At 41.1% G+C, this 14,884-nt stretch overlaps 1 protein-coding gene across 7 annotated transcripts in view; it reads left to right on the top strand.

The window, feature by feature from the left end:
* The window catches only part of NCOA6 (nuclear receptor coactivator 6), a 44,551-nt gene that overhangs the window by 14,772 nt on the left and 14,895 nt on the right, over positions 1-14,884 (top strand). For 4 of the 7 annotated variants that reach the window (XR_009278802.1, XM_058850270.1, XM_058850269.1 and 1 more), the window contains exons 5-10: positions 1,506-1,661; positions 2,225-2,347; positions 3,759-3,887; positions 4,824-5,639; positions 8,339-8,485; positions 9,429-10,548. Coding sequence is in view for 6 of the 7 variants with exons in the window: in XM_058850270.1 (XP_058706253.1) it covers positions 1,506-1,661; positions 2,225-2,347; positions 3,759-3,887; positions 4,824-5,639; positions 8,339-8,485; positions 9,429-10,548 (2,491 nt within the window). In the remaining variant the exon portion in view is untranslated. The remainder of the gene's footprint in view (positions 1-1,505; positions 1,662-2,224; positions 2,348-3,758; positions 3,888-4,823; positions 5,640-8,338; positions 8,486-9,428; positions 10,549-14,884) is intronic. The other 3 variants (XM_058850271.1, XM_058850272.1, XM_058850274.1) reach the window with 3 other exon arrangements.

Raw genomic sequence — 14,884 nt, 5'->3', positions numbered from 1 at the left:
AGGAGCTGGCTGATGAAAATTTGGGTCAATGCTTTCTGTTTTGAGAGGAACTTTTTCTTTACAGAAAGATAGAAACTGGAAATTTATAAAGCTATATTTTTAACATAAATTTAAATAATATATATTATATAAATATTTAAATAATAGAAATATATATTATATATAGTTATACATAATATATATAATTATATTATATTATAATGATATATAATATATAATATAATTCTTTAATACAAATATATTATATTGTTATAGTTATAATATATAAATATATCTGTAATATTTACTTACTTATATATTATATATAATATATATAAATATTTAAATAATATAAATTATATTTAGGTATATAAATAAAGCTATATATTTTAACTATCCTGTATTTTGTAGCAATCATTTAGATAGGTATCACTTTGGATAATCATCCAACATGTATATCCAACATAACTGCTGAACCTTCCTGCTGTTACTTTGAGAACCACTGATCTATATAGAAATACTCATTTGTAGGACAGGTTTTCAGAAGACCTACAAATAAATGTTTTGCATGACTTTGAGATGCTTTTTGGCAGTGGATTTAAAATACCCAGAAAATTAAGTAATGAGGTAGAAATCAATGAAATATTGCTAAGAGTCTGTTGGCATTGGTGTCTTGTAAAAAAAAAAAATAAAACTGTGTTACAAGCATTTGTAGAGCAAATATTTCATGCATTTCATTCCTGTAGTCAGTTTTTCCCCACATTCATCTGTTTCACAAATGTACTGTATCACAGGGCTGGAGCCCCTCTGCTCTGGAGCCAGGCTGGGAGAGCTCACCTGGAGAACAGAAGGTTCCAGGAAGACCCCAAAGTCCTTTCCAGTGCTTAAAGGGGTTCCAGGAGAGCTGGAGAGGGACTTTGGACAAGGGATGGAGGGACAGGGCAAGGAGCAATGGCCTTGAGATGAAGGAGTCTAGATTTTAGATGGGGTATTAGGAAGAAATTCTTCCCTGTGAGGGTGGTAAGACCCTGGCACAGGGTGCCCAGAGCAGCTGTGGCTGCCCCTGGATCCCTGGCAGTGTCCAAGGCCAGGCTGGATGAGGTTTGGAGCAGCCTGGGACAGTGGAAGGTGTCCCTGCCATGGCAGGAGGTGGAATGAGATGGACTTCAAGGTCCCTTCCAACCCAAACCTAATATCTATAAGTGTATGAAATCTATTTTATTAGATATTTTCTTCCAAAGTAGTTTTTCCACAGAATATTTCAAATTTTGAGTAGTACTATCAAGTGATAGTGTTGTCTATTGCATTGGCTATCATTTGAGTAGTTTTTTTACTGCTAATTTTTTGGAAAATCCCTGATGTGATTTGGCAGCATTGGTTGCTGTACACCTGTACAAATTGTAAAAATTGCACTGGCAATTTTCAAAGCCAAATGCAGTTTAATTTTTCAGTTTTTTAACCAAGTTGTTTCATCAGATATGTTTAAAAACTGCCTTTGTATTAACTTGGATTACTTTTCTTGTAAGAATCCAACAAGTTAAAAGTGCAGAAGATAGAGCCTTGGAACAGCGTTCGTGTCACCTTCAACATCCCCCGGGAAGCTGCCGAGCGGCTGCGAATCCTGGCTCAGAACAACAACCAACAGCTCCGAGACCTGGGCATTCTCTCAGTTCAGATTGAAGGTATTTCACACAGAATCTGCTTCCAAAACTCAGATTTACTTAGTCTCAAAAAGCAATTTTGTGTACTCAGCGTTGCAAAACTTGTAAGTTATTGCTTTGGCTTTAGTGAAAAAGATAGCTCAAGACTTTTATTCTTTCAAGAATAAAATTTACTAATTATAAAAATGAAAGCTGGAAATGCTTCAGGCACCAGAAACCCTCCTGAATTTTTTTTTCTGTGTGTTGACTACAAAAGAGTTGGCTGATTTTCTTTCCCTGTTGTTTCATATGAGGCTTTCTTTAAGACAAGTTTTCAGTGGATTCCACAGTTACCATATCCGTTCTGGACATTGTCCAGGAGCACCCTCAGGATGAAATCAAGGGCAGATAATGCTTGTCATGAAATTTGTTCTTCTTAAAACTGAAATCCAGAAGAGTGATGTGATGTGTAAGTGTCCTTCTAAAGTGCACAGTGGAGGTGAAGCCTGTTCTTCCTTCCTTGGCATCTCTTAAGTGTCCTTTTGCAAACGTCTGTGTTCTGCTTTTCTGTCTCTCCTGTTCACCCAACCTGTGCCTTGCTTTAGGGGAAGGTGCTATCAACTTGGCTTTAGCCCAGAGCAGGAGCCAGGATGTTCGGATCAACGGGCCCCTGGGAGCGAGCACCGCCATGCGCATGGACACGGGATTCCCCATGCAGGGAGGGCAAGGTAAACCCCCTCAGGGCTTCTTTGTGGTGCTTCAGACACTCAAAAATTTACTACTGGGCTAATGAAACTCCACTGGTTACAGCAACTATTGTTTGCAGAATTCTAAATGCCATATAAATGAATGTCTGCTCTTATTCCGTGCTGTCAAACTGTGTCCTGTGTTATGTAAATGAATTGTTGGGTGCACTGTGTCCCACAAACATTGGAGTGATTTTGGCAGGGCAAATCAGTTTGCTTTCAGGTATTTCCAGGGTGTGGTGGTTTGGGGTTTTGTTGGTTAGTTGTTTTGTTTGGGACTTTTTCCATACAGTCTATAGAAGCTGATGAGTTGAGTGTAGTGAATTCACTTTGAAATATGCACAAATTTTCACAGTGTTCTGTTTGGTTCCCTTTATGGAAATGTGCATAAGTCTTTATTCAGTGTACAATAAACTGACTTAGATTAAGTCCATTAGAATTATGGGATGGGCAGGACACTGTGATTGTACTCTCTCCTTATTTTCTAGTAAACTTTTGAGAACTGATCATAAAGAGGGAATTTTTGTGGAAAGATGTTGTTTATTAACTGTATTTTAGAGCATTCTATATTCATACAGAATTTTTAACTACAAAACTCAAATCTGATGAAGAATTTTTACAGAGAAATCTACTATCTAATTTATTAAAGTACCTGAATCATAAGGCAAAATAAATAACTAATATTTTATTAAATATGATTTAAAGCAATTAAACCAGGAGCATTTTGGTCAGTTTATTTAAGATGCATTTGTGTCTGTTGAGGAGAAGGAATGGAAAGAACATTTCAGCTTTGTAGACACCTTATTAGACAGTAGTGAAATCTTTGTCCTTAACAAAGTCTAAAACATTTAAAGAAGGGCTCTACTCTCCACTGGGCCAGTCAGAGCTTTCATTTCCTGTCTGCAGGTCAACTACATAACAGCAATATAACCAACGTGGCAACCATAGCAATCATCTTCGAAAATTACAGCCCCTGGAAGTGAAACATTGAATTTTTTTTATCTCTTGCAACACCTCAGTTACTTTCTAGTTTCAGATTTTGCAAAAGCCTGAGTTACGTGTATGGCTTTGGTACAATCTTGTCACTTGGTGCTTTCAGTGGTAGGTCAGGCTCCCTTTAATTCATGACTCAGTAATGTTTCCTTTTATACTCTTTTTAAAAAAATGATGTTAAAGAAAGAGCTGCAGCATGACCTGAACTTGTTTGTTTGATACCAGGGAATCTGAGCTTTCAGAAAGAGAGATGTGTCCCCAGGTTATTTTGGATAAACAATTCTTGAAGTCTAAAGAAATGTTTTACTGACAAATATACTTTTTCTTGTTAAAAGAAAAATTCTAAAATTCTTCTCTATGTAACTGCAAGACTTGATAATTTCTATTTTTATTTTTTAAGGTTTAATAAGAATGAGCAATGCTGCAGCTGTCATGATGTCCCAGGGTGGAAATGTGGCCTCCTCTATGGTGGCAAGTGGTGCTAGTGCTGAGCTGCAGCCACGAACACCTCGGCCTTCCTCACAGCCAGGTGGTAAAATTTAGTCATAATACTGATCTGAAAATGTTCTTAAACTTTTATTCTTCAGCACACAGGCTTGAGTATGTACTCATGAGGGTACTCCAGAATTGTTCTGGGGCATTTTCACTGCCTTTCTGGGAGCTACACTTTCTGTGAAAACCTCCCTTCCCCCTTAATCTGTCAATTTTTTTCAAATTATTTGGGTGCCTAATAAGTCACTAGCATGCTTGGTATTTTGTTTAAATGTGTTGAGAAATAGCAATGGTATTTTTGCACTTGAACTGTCATGACTGAGCTTTATGTTTAGCTGAAGGTAAGAGAAGGATTAGTTCAAAGAGGCAGGAATATTTTGGTGCTCTCTCCTCTTTTCAGGAAGGGTAAGATAGACTGGTAGGTTAAGGACTGGGGGTCTGGTGGGTGTGAATGTTTAGGGTTTATTCTTCACAGGTTTCCCAGGGAAGTGGTCATGGCACCAAGCCTGACACAGTTCAGGGAGTGCCTGAATGATGCTCTTAGTCCTGTGGTTGAATTTTAGGTGATCCTGCCATGAGCAGGGATTTGGACTCTGCTCCTTTCAGCTGAGATACTCTGTGATTCTGCAGTTCTGAGTGTGTAGAAGGCTCACATCAGTCTGTAGCATTGTGGGGCTGTTGTGCTTTATTTTAAAGGATATAAATGGGTAAGACCTGGCTTCTCTGGAATATGAATTTTTATGCAGAGTAAAAAAATGCAAGCAAGCAATTTAGCCTTTGTTGTTTTGGGATGGGTTTTGTCTACAGTAAGATTTGTGGGTTTTTTTGGTTTTGGTTTGGGCTTGTTTTGGGTTTTCTTTTGGTAGAGTTTTTTTGGGGTTTTTTTTTGTTTGGTTTTTTTTTTTTTTTGGTTGGTTGGTTGGTTGGTTTTTTGGGGTTTTTTTGTAATTATTTTTCTTTGCTATTTTATCAGATGCAATGGACCCACTCTTATCTGGGCTAAATATACAGCAACAAAATCATCCATCTGGATCTTTAGCTCCCCAGCTCCATTCAATGCAGTCAGTTCCTGTAAACAGGCAGATGAACTCAGCCAACTTCCAGCAGCTACAGCAACAGCAGCAGTTGCAGAATCGGCCTCCCCAGCCACATCAGCAGCCACAGCAGGGTATTCGACCTTCATTCTCTTCACCAGCACAGGTTCCAGTTCCCCCTGGCTGGAACCAGCTTCCTTCTGGAGCACTTCAGCCTCCTCCAACCCAGGGAGCACTGGGTACATTGACAGTAAACCAGGGTTGGAAAAAGGCCCCTTTGCCTGGACAAATGCAGCAGCAGCTTCAAGCAAGACCATCTCTAGCAACAGTACAAACTCCTACTCATCCTCCACCTCCATATCCTTTTGGAAGCCAGCAAGCTTCCCAGGCTCACTCAAACTTTCCCCAGATGAGCAATCCTGGCCAGTTTACTGCTCCTCAAATGAAAAGCCTTCAGGGAGGGCCCTCACGGGTTCCTACACCACTACAACAACCCCACCTGACCAACAAGTCTCCTGCTTCTTCTCCCTCCTCCTTCCAGCAGGGCTCTCCTGCCTCATCTCCAACTGTTAACCAGACGCAGCAGCAGCTGGGACCAAGGCCTCCCCAGAGTAGCACTCTTCCCCAGGGATTCCAGCAGCCTGTCAGTTCTCCTAGTCGTAATCCTATGGTGCAACAGGGGAATGTACCCCCCAACTTCATGGTGATGCAGCAGCAAAACCAAGGTCCACAAGGTTTACACCCTGGTTTAGGAGGTAAGAAGTACTGAGACCTTTTATTTTAAAAGGAGAAGAAACATAAAGTGTCTAGAACTAATGTAGCTGTTAGTTCTGAAAAGAACCTTTATGAGGCAGAATCAATGAACAGAGAGAGTATGAGGTGGGTATTAGTGAAAGAGCATCAGCATCACTTGGTTTCTACTCTGTCTCTGTCCTGCAGTGTCACACAGATGCCTGAAGGGTCAGGGAGGAGTTCTGCATACATTGCCCTTATTTCTGCCAGTCATCCTGTTGACAGCTCTTCTGTTGCCTTTAAACAAACTTAGGATGCTAAAAGCTGGTGTGGAGATTTTTGTTTAGGTTTGGAGTTATTCCTTCTGAGGGGAAAGGGGAGGATTTTTTGTGAGAGTGTAATGAAAACACTTCTTTTCTCTCTTCAGCTTCCTCTATCACCATTTACAATTTCTACTGCAGAAGTGAGGCATTGTTTTGCATCTTCCTTTCTAAGCTGTGGATGTTTCTTCTTGTCACCAGTTTCTTCCCATATAAAGAGGAAAGAGCTATTGTTGCCATGCTCCTGTACTTCCTATCCTAAAATTAAGAGGTTAAGGGATGTTTTAATTTCTCATTTGGCTGTGTTGTCTTTAGTTTTCTCTTTGGACCAGTGCACTCGATTTTTTTCCCTACTGCTCGTAGAGTTCTTCTGTAACAATGAAGGCATTACTTTTGTCAGTCCCAGGATCTCTTTTTTGTCCTTGGTGGGTTTTTTCCTTGACCCCTTTGCATTTTCATGCAGATTTTTCATGCTTCTCTTTGGTCACTCATTTGTTCATCTTCCTCTCAGATGGCTGTTCTCAGGTCCCATATGCCAGTTCTTGCTTAAGCCTTTGGAATTATTTCTTTATGTACTTAAAAAACATGGTCCATATTCTTTGTGCACCTACACACACATAAGTACATTCTAGTGTTTTGCATTCCCATGTTGTACATCCAAAATCTGTCTAAACACTGTAAAAATTCCTGTTTCTTGGTCTACTGATGTGAACAAACTTGTTTTCACTGTTTGTACCATGGGTCTCGTTTGAATTCAGATGAATTTTCTGTCTTTCAAGGTTCTCTTGGGATCTGCCAGTGCCCTATACTTGGTGTGTCTTATTTTGTCTCCATCTGGAAGCAGTTATTCATTATTTATTATAGTCACATTTCCCTACAGTTTTGCCTCATCAGCCCTATCAGTTTCAGTCCCCATCAGAAATCTTAGCCATGACCTACTACAAACCTACTACAGGTCTAAACCTACTACAAACAATCCTCAACTTTTTTGAGTTAAAAGTCACACCAGAAATAAACTATCAAAATATGTTATTTGGTCTTATTGAAGACTTTATTGATAAAATCAACAGTCCTGCTGTGATGTTAAAAGATAGGATCCTCAGGTGATGTTAAGAGATAGGATTCCTTGCTTTCAGCAAAGCTGTGTTGCTCCCACTGCTGAGATCTTCGCCTGACTTCTGTGCATGTTCATTCTTTGCTGCAATTTATATGTTAATTTGTCATTATAAATCTTTCCATTTTTAAGCTACCTTACATTTAAATGTTTGGTGTAAATGAATGCATTCAAACACTTTGCATTTCACACAACCAATTTAGCAAATCAGAATTTATATGAGATTTGGAATAGGCCAAGCTAACACTTTCCTTTTTCTCAGTTCAAGCATTCCTATGTGCAAAACTTCCCTGAAAGTTTAGCAAAAGTAAAGCTGGAGTCCAGTGATGTGGTGTTTCAATAAGTCTGTTTCTGTATTTGCAGATATATTTGGTGTTTGGCCTATAGACTTGATTACCTTGAAATATTATACAACCTAAGACCAGATAATTAGCACAAGCAGTAAAATTAGGTGTACAAGAAAGCTGTAACTGCAGAAGGAATTGAAGTCACATTCTGGCACTGGGTCAGGAAAATAAAAGGAGTGGTGGGCAGGGTTGCTTCAAAGTCTGAGGCATTGTGTGGACAGTGAGTTAAAAAGAAATGGATACTCTGAAATCCATCCATGCTGCTGCTCACGTTGGCAGGTAGAGAGGAGGCTTTTCTCTCTGTCCCAAGGCAGCAGTGATGTTTGGATGTGCCAAAGTGTGGGTGTTGTGTCACATAAGGATCTCAAAGAATTCCTTGCTCTTGCAGCAGGAATAGCAGAGTTACTTGAATGAGCAGCACCTCTGGATGTACTGAACTGTGGGGTTCCTCAGAACACTCTGGGATGAAAAGAACCTTTGAGTGTGTGCACACAGCAGCAGTGATAAGGAATGTGTGTGCCTGGTGTGTCAGAGCTGGTGAGCATATCACTAACATCACTAACAAAAATGCCAGTTATTTCTGTTTGTGTACATGAAATAAATTAAGGGCTTGTGCTAAGAGATGCGGTAGAGCAGAAAGCAGCAAACCATATTACTTTTAATTTCTGGTTTCTAAAAGGCCAAATGTGGACTTTTCACCTTCTCTGGGTAGTAAGTTTTGTATGTAAATTATGTTTAAAATTAGTCATAGTAATTTGTTAGAATTATTGCACAGGTAAGAACTATAAATGTCGTCAGTGAATTTTGTATATTGGCAAAAAACAATTGCCTAAACCTGTCATGTGACAGCACAGACTCAAAGGTATTCTCCAATTATAGATTTTGTCTATTTTATTCTTCCAATTTTCCATACTAACTAATCAGAAAATTCTCATGTTCAGGAATGCCCAAGCGGCTCCCCCCGGGGTTCCCTGCAGGCCAGGCTAACCAGAACTTCCTGCAAGGTCAGGTGCCCTCCACAGCTCCAGGAACACCAGGGAACAGCGGAGCACCACAGCTGCAAACCAGCCAGAACGTGCAGCACACAGGTCTGACTGCAGTGGGGCGTTCCTCAGCTTTTTCCATTTGCCATTTGTAGCACATGATGCCTTTTCCTGTGTCACATGGGTCCCAAACCATAAAACTCCTGCTATTAACAGGGAGCTGCTGGCTGGGATTGCAGCAGCACTCTGGTGTAGTGCTGGATAGGGAAAAGAAAAGCATTAGGTTGCTCATGTTTCTCAAAACCGTGCTATTATTGATGAGGACTGTGGGTCTGGGCTTCAGAAGCAGCTGTTGAGAAACTGAATGGAAGGCAGCATTGAAGTTTGGAGGCAAGGGGTAATAAAGATACAACACAAAAGGAACTTCTCGACTAGAAAAAAAAAAGTGTAATTATCTTAGAAGCAGAATAGCAAAATAATAATGTTCTGCTTTGAAAAGACTATTTGTTACTTCCTTTAAAAATTTCAGAAGTCTCCTTAAAGTGTGAAAATGAAATCTTTAATTCACAAATGTCTCCCTCCATTTAACAACTCAGTTATTACTCTTCTGCCTGGATTCTGGATACCCTGATGATGTAACTTCATCAGTACTCTGTGTGCATTTATTCTTTAACCCACTATAAAGTAACCTCAGGGAAGCTCATTTTGGTTAGGAATTACTCTGCTGAGTCAGGTGACATTTTGGAAGATTTTCAAACTTAGGTGCAGAGAGCAACTGAAATTAAGTTTCTGTTCTGTCATCTGCAGTGGGACACAGGAGAAGTACCAGTCCAGGTGTTTATTTTGAGATGTACAATATTCTGTTTTGACAACTAACATGTACCTGTAGCATCAAACTCTGCATCCCAGGACTGCAAATATATGAGATACACCGGTTTATTGGAAAAGGGAGGAAAGCAGTTTTGGAGTTCTCAACATTTAAAGGTGTGAAAACTCTTGCACCACTTCAATTGGTTTCTTACTGGTATTTTCTTCTTATTTTCTTAAGGTGGCCAAGGATCTGGACCTCCTCAAACTCAGATGCAAGCAGCACATGGCCCACCAAATATGATGCAGACCAATCTAATGGGACTTCATGGAAATATGAACAACCAGCAGGCTGGTGCTAGTGGGGTGCCACAGGTTAACATGGGCAACATGCAGGGACAGCCTCAGCAAGGACCACAGTCCCAGCTTATGGGGATGCATCAGCAAATAGTGTCCTCTCAAGGGCAGATGGTGAACATTCAGGCTCAGGGATCACTGAACCCTCAAAACCAGATGATACTTTCTCGAACTCAGCTCATGCCACAAGGCCAAATGATGGTGACACCTCAAAACCAAAATCTTGGTCCCTCTCCTCAGAGGATGACCCCACCCAAACAGATGATTCCCCAGCAGGGACAGCAGATGATGTCCACACACAATCAGATGATGGGACCTCAGGGCCAGGTCTTGCTACAGCAGAACTCAATGATGGAACAGATGATGACCACTCAGATGCAAGGAAATAAGCAGCCTTTTAGTACTCAAAACCAGTCCAATGTAATGACGGGGCCAGCTCAACTGATGAGAGGACCAACCCCAAACATGCAAGGAAACATGGTGCAGTTCACTGGGCAGATGATGGCACAGCAAGGCCCCGTGAATGGGAATCCTTCTCAGGTGATGGGAATTCAAGGGCAGGTTTTAAGACCCACTGGACCTGGTCCTCACATCTCTCAGCAACTTGGGGATACTGCAACCACAACAAACAACGATGGGAACTTGACACAGATGTTACCTGAGGTTCCTGTGCAGCAGCCAAACATGGTGCCTTCTCATATGCAAGGAATGCAAGGAAACAGCAGTGCTTCAGGAAGTCACTTCTCTGGCCATGGGCTGCCTTTCAGTACAGGGTTTAGTGGAACTCCCAATGGGAATCAGGTTTCCTGTGGGCAGAACCCTGTGTTTCCTGTCAATAAAGATGTGACGCTCACAAGTCCGCTCTTGGTTAACCTACTCCAGAGCGATATCTCAGCAGGGCACTTTGGTGTGAACAACAAACAGAATAACCAGAATGCCAACAAGCCAAAGAAGAAGAAGCCTCCAAGGAAGAAGAAAAATAATCAACAGCTAGAACAAACAACGTAGGTTTACTATTACAGTGTTTTTTATAAGGGGCATGAAGAAACTCCACAGGCATCTTGTCAATATTTTATCAGCAAGTAATGGGTGAGAAAGGACTTGTATTTTATTCATGTTGTAGCAGTTTCTCTCAAGAGTCTGTCATTGGAATGTTTATTCAAGATTAAAACTAACATGCAAATATCCAAACTCAGTTATAAACCAAATTCTACCAGCACTGTTCCTTACCTTTACTGGGTGAAGGAAGTTTAGCAAGTGGCCCATGGTGCCATAGCCCTTGGAAGAGGCTTTTTTAAGCAGTCTGACAGCCACAATCAAAGGGTGGGGAGTACATTCAGAAGAACTAGAAGCCTCTATATAACATGTGCAGGACAGATTTTGGGGGATTGTTTCCTGAATCATGTGCATGTCCTGACACATTTCTGCCTAGAATTCAGCTGGACTTATCTCTTAGTTGAAGCTGCAGCTAGAATTTAGAGGGAAGAATGTGGTACTTTCTGGGTATGAGATTAACAAATCTAAGCAGTGCTGGTCCTCCTGGCCTAGCAGAGTTTAGGAAGGAAAAAAACCCCACAGCTCTTGAGAGGGAAGAGGCCAATGGAAAAGATTGAAAGATAATGAATGAATGAATGAATGTGTCTTATTAGTGAAAATACAAGATTGCAGAATCTCTTCCTTCTTTGGCCAGCATGTTCTTTCTTGGCCAGCTGTCCTGTAGCATTTGCCATTGACAGTTCACTGTCACCCAGCACAGGGTGGTAGCTGCTGCTGCTGTGCCATAATTCACCTCAAATGGTGACAGCAGAAATACTTTAATTATCCTGATGCTGCAGATGAGCCCATGGGGCATTAACAGGAACCCACCTGATGGTACTTTGGGGGATTGTTTTCAATCAGGGAAAAACAAAAAAAAATTGCACAGAAAATTATAACACAGAAATATCCAAATGTCAAAATTAAATTCTTAGAATGAAACAAAAATAGCATATATATTCATAGCAAATATATATTCATATACATTCATAGCAAATGAAACTCCTGGTGTGGCTCTGATTCCACCAGTCTGGCCCTTTTGAATAATCATGTTTTTAACCTGAAGTTTATGCTGCCTTTCCTAGGGACACATGTTCAGTTCAGTGCAAAGATGGCATCAAGTACTCAGCATCTGTTCAATATTTTAACTTTTCCCTTGGTTATTCTGTGTGTAGCCCCAGCCTGCATATTCTGCAGTGTCAAGATTCCTTCGTGAAGATGAAATTAATAATCTCATGGACAAGTGCCTTGCTGTGGAAGTGACAGCATTCAGAGGGAGCAGATGAGTTGGCACCACCTTCTGAAAAAATAATCCATTAATCATTAAAGAAAACTCTTATGATTTTGTTTTCATTGGTCTTACTGATGAGCACCCAGCCTCAGTGTGGCCTGGGAACATCAATAAATGTGTCTATAAAGCTCTTCCTCTGAGCTTGCAAAGCCTCACAAGATTATTTGCTTATTAAAGTTTTCACAGTAGAAGAAGTCTGAATTACAGCTTTTCTAATGAGCTATGACCTCAATTCCAGCTCCTAAATAAGGCTTTGAATCTGACTTTGGTGTAATTAACAAAGGAACCAGAATGTTGTTCTGATATGGATGAGCATTTTGGTTCTATGTGGACTATATCAGTATTTGATCCTTTCAGAAGCACTGAGAAAGGAGCTGTTCTTACAAAAGTTCCTGAGTTTGTTCTCCAGCAAAAAGAGGGAGACTGCAGTGAAAGCTGGCTGTAACACCTTCCTGCCTCCCTCACTCTCAGCTTCCCTCACGTAGTTGGGCAAGCTCAGCATTTCCCTGCCTTGGAATTGGCAGGAATGTAATCTGATTTGGATCACTTTTTCTTGCATCAGGGGCAAATAGGATGCTTTTCATCTCAGCTTCCTCTCTGTCATTCTTCCTCAGAAATTTTAGAATTCAGAGCAGCAAACCTTGTGTAAAAATGCAGCTAAATTGATAAAGACACTAAAAAGAAATAATTTCTAAGAAATAATAAGATAATAACAAAAGTACAATTAGTAATATGGATTGCTGTGACGTTGGAACATAAATAGGGTAAGTGAGCTATTGAAAGAGTTAGTTCAGCTGAGTCTAGAATAGTTTCAAGGATTTGCTTAATTGAGCAACTTTGCATTGGAATGAAACCCAGGACATTTGGGTTGTTTAAAAGTGTTTGCATCTGTGTGCTGAACCTGAAGACTGTGGGTAATGGGATGTAAACTAAAGAACAAGATGCTAGATGAAATGGGATTGTGGATAAAACAGCTTGGTTAATTCTATTAAATCCATGCACAAACAAGTTCTTTAATGTTCCCCTGTGCACGGACCATGAACATCCTGTGCACTGGGAGAGCAGAAATAATCCACTGTGGGAGGTCATTGCCAGTGCTGCCATTCAGGCTGCACATCCAGTGCAGGTGGTGACAGCACTGCAGGACAAAGAGACTTTCCCCAAGCAGACTCGAAGGGTTTCAGTGCAGGTCTGGGGGTGCCCTCACTCAGCAGCAGGGGAGGAGCCTCTCTGTGCCCCAGAGCTGCTGCTCCTGGGCTGGACTGGGTCTGCCACACCTGTCATTTGAGGTTTGCTCTCCTTGTGACCCAGCTGCCACCTTCTTTTGTTTGGCTGGTTTGGGTTTTCCTGGAGTTCTCTCTCTGCTCTGATGAGGGGTTTGTATCTGAAGGTTGTACTTCAGAGTGCAGCTGGTAGAGCAGAGGTACTGCTGATGACAATCCAGACTGTACCTGGTGTGCACTTACTCATATATTTTTTTACAACTAGAGCAATAGAAAAGAAGAATAAATATGGAATATTTTGTCCCTCACACAAACATCTTGCTATTCATATTCTGGCTATTTTTCACAAGTGCTTGTTGCTAAATATGCCTGGTGAATTTCAGCCACATTTGAGATTCAGTTGATGTTTAAATTTTCCAGCAATGATAGAAGCAGACTTTCTTACCATAGCTGCTTTTTGCTGGCCAACAAAGCTTGGGTCTTTTCTGCCAGATTTGCACAGACTCTTCTGGCAGGAGGTGTTTGCTAAGGATCCACTGTGCACCAGGTTTGTTTTCTGGGTTAAAGCTGTCTGTGCAGTGATGCTGTGTATCAGCTTTGAGCTGAACTTTAACTAGCATTTTTAATCTCCCACCATTGTGAATAAATAGCAAAATTGACAAAGCTGAGATTGCTTTCAGTTCACATGGCTGGTACCTGCACCAAAGGCTGCAGCTCTTCTGGATTATCTTGCTGCCAGAATTTTTGTTCACTTGTGGCTGTTAATATAATGCTCTGGGGCATATCTCTGCATTATGCCAGTTTTCATCAAATTTATTGGTGGAGGCATGTAAGCCTACACCACCTACATCACAAAAATTGGTGGTGTGCTGGATTAGACACAGCATTGCACTCCAGGTGCTTTCCTTGCCAGTACTTGCCCTCAGCAGCAGTGGCAGGAACAGTTCTGTTTGCCCTATTTTCACCTTTCTTCTCTCTTGGTGTATGATCTCTCCAGTTTTGACCCACAAAAATTCAGGGATTTCCAGTCATATGCTGCTTTTTGAATGTTGATTAGGTAGCTGATAGAACATTAGGACAGGTCAGGGTGTCTCCATGGGTGTCTACAGCTTTGGGTCAGCTGTACAGATGCCAGAAACTGTTACTCTCAAGTAAATTGAAGTAGGATAAATCTCCCCACCATTATGTATTTCAAATTCTTATTTTGCTGAAAGTGTTACTTTTGCCCATGGCATTTCTGCATGATTCTGCCTCTCTTTATTGGCAGTGTACTTTTTTTGATGTCTTTAATTTTAACGTAAAGCTTTTCTTACATAGAAGTTCCCATAACCTTCATATATTCATGAAGGTGATAAGCAGTTTAGCTCTGCTCTTCTTCACTCTTTGTTTTACATCCTCTGACCATATATATTGTTCACTATAGAAACTTGGAGTTTTTCTAAGTCTGCAAAAGTTCTCTTGATTTAGTCAAAGTATTGGGCATTGAGTCTGGACAATTTTAAATTGTCCTAGGGAGTCTCCTGGAGCATCAGATTCCTCAGGAGAAGGACTTGGGGGGGTGTTGGTGGGTGAAAAACTGAATGTGACCCAGCAATGTGCACTCACAGCCCAGAACCCACTGAGTCCTGGGCTGATCCCCCAGAGTGGGCAGGAGGTTCAAGGGGATTCTGCCCCTCTGCCCACTGAAGTGAGACCCCCACCTGCAGAGCTGCCTCCAGCCCTGAGGCACAAGAAGGACCCTCCTTTGGACACAGTCCAGAGGAGGCCACAGAGATGCTCCAAGGGCTGGAG

Source organism: Poecile atricapillus, chromosome 15, assembly GCF_030490865.1.
Source record: "Poecile atricapillus isolate bPoeAtr1 chromosome 15, bPoeAtr1.hap1, whole genome shotgun sequence".
Classification (NCBI taxonomy): Eukaryota; Metazoa; Chordata; class Aves; order Passeriformes; family Paridae; genus Poecile; species Poecile atricapillus.
The sequence above is the reverse complement of the archived record's forward strand: the minus strand, read 5'-3'. Positions and strand labels throughout refer to the sequence as shown.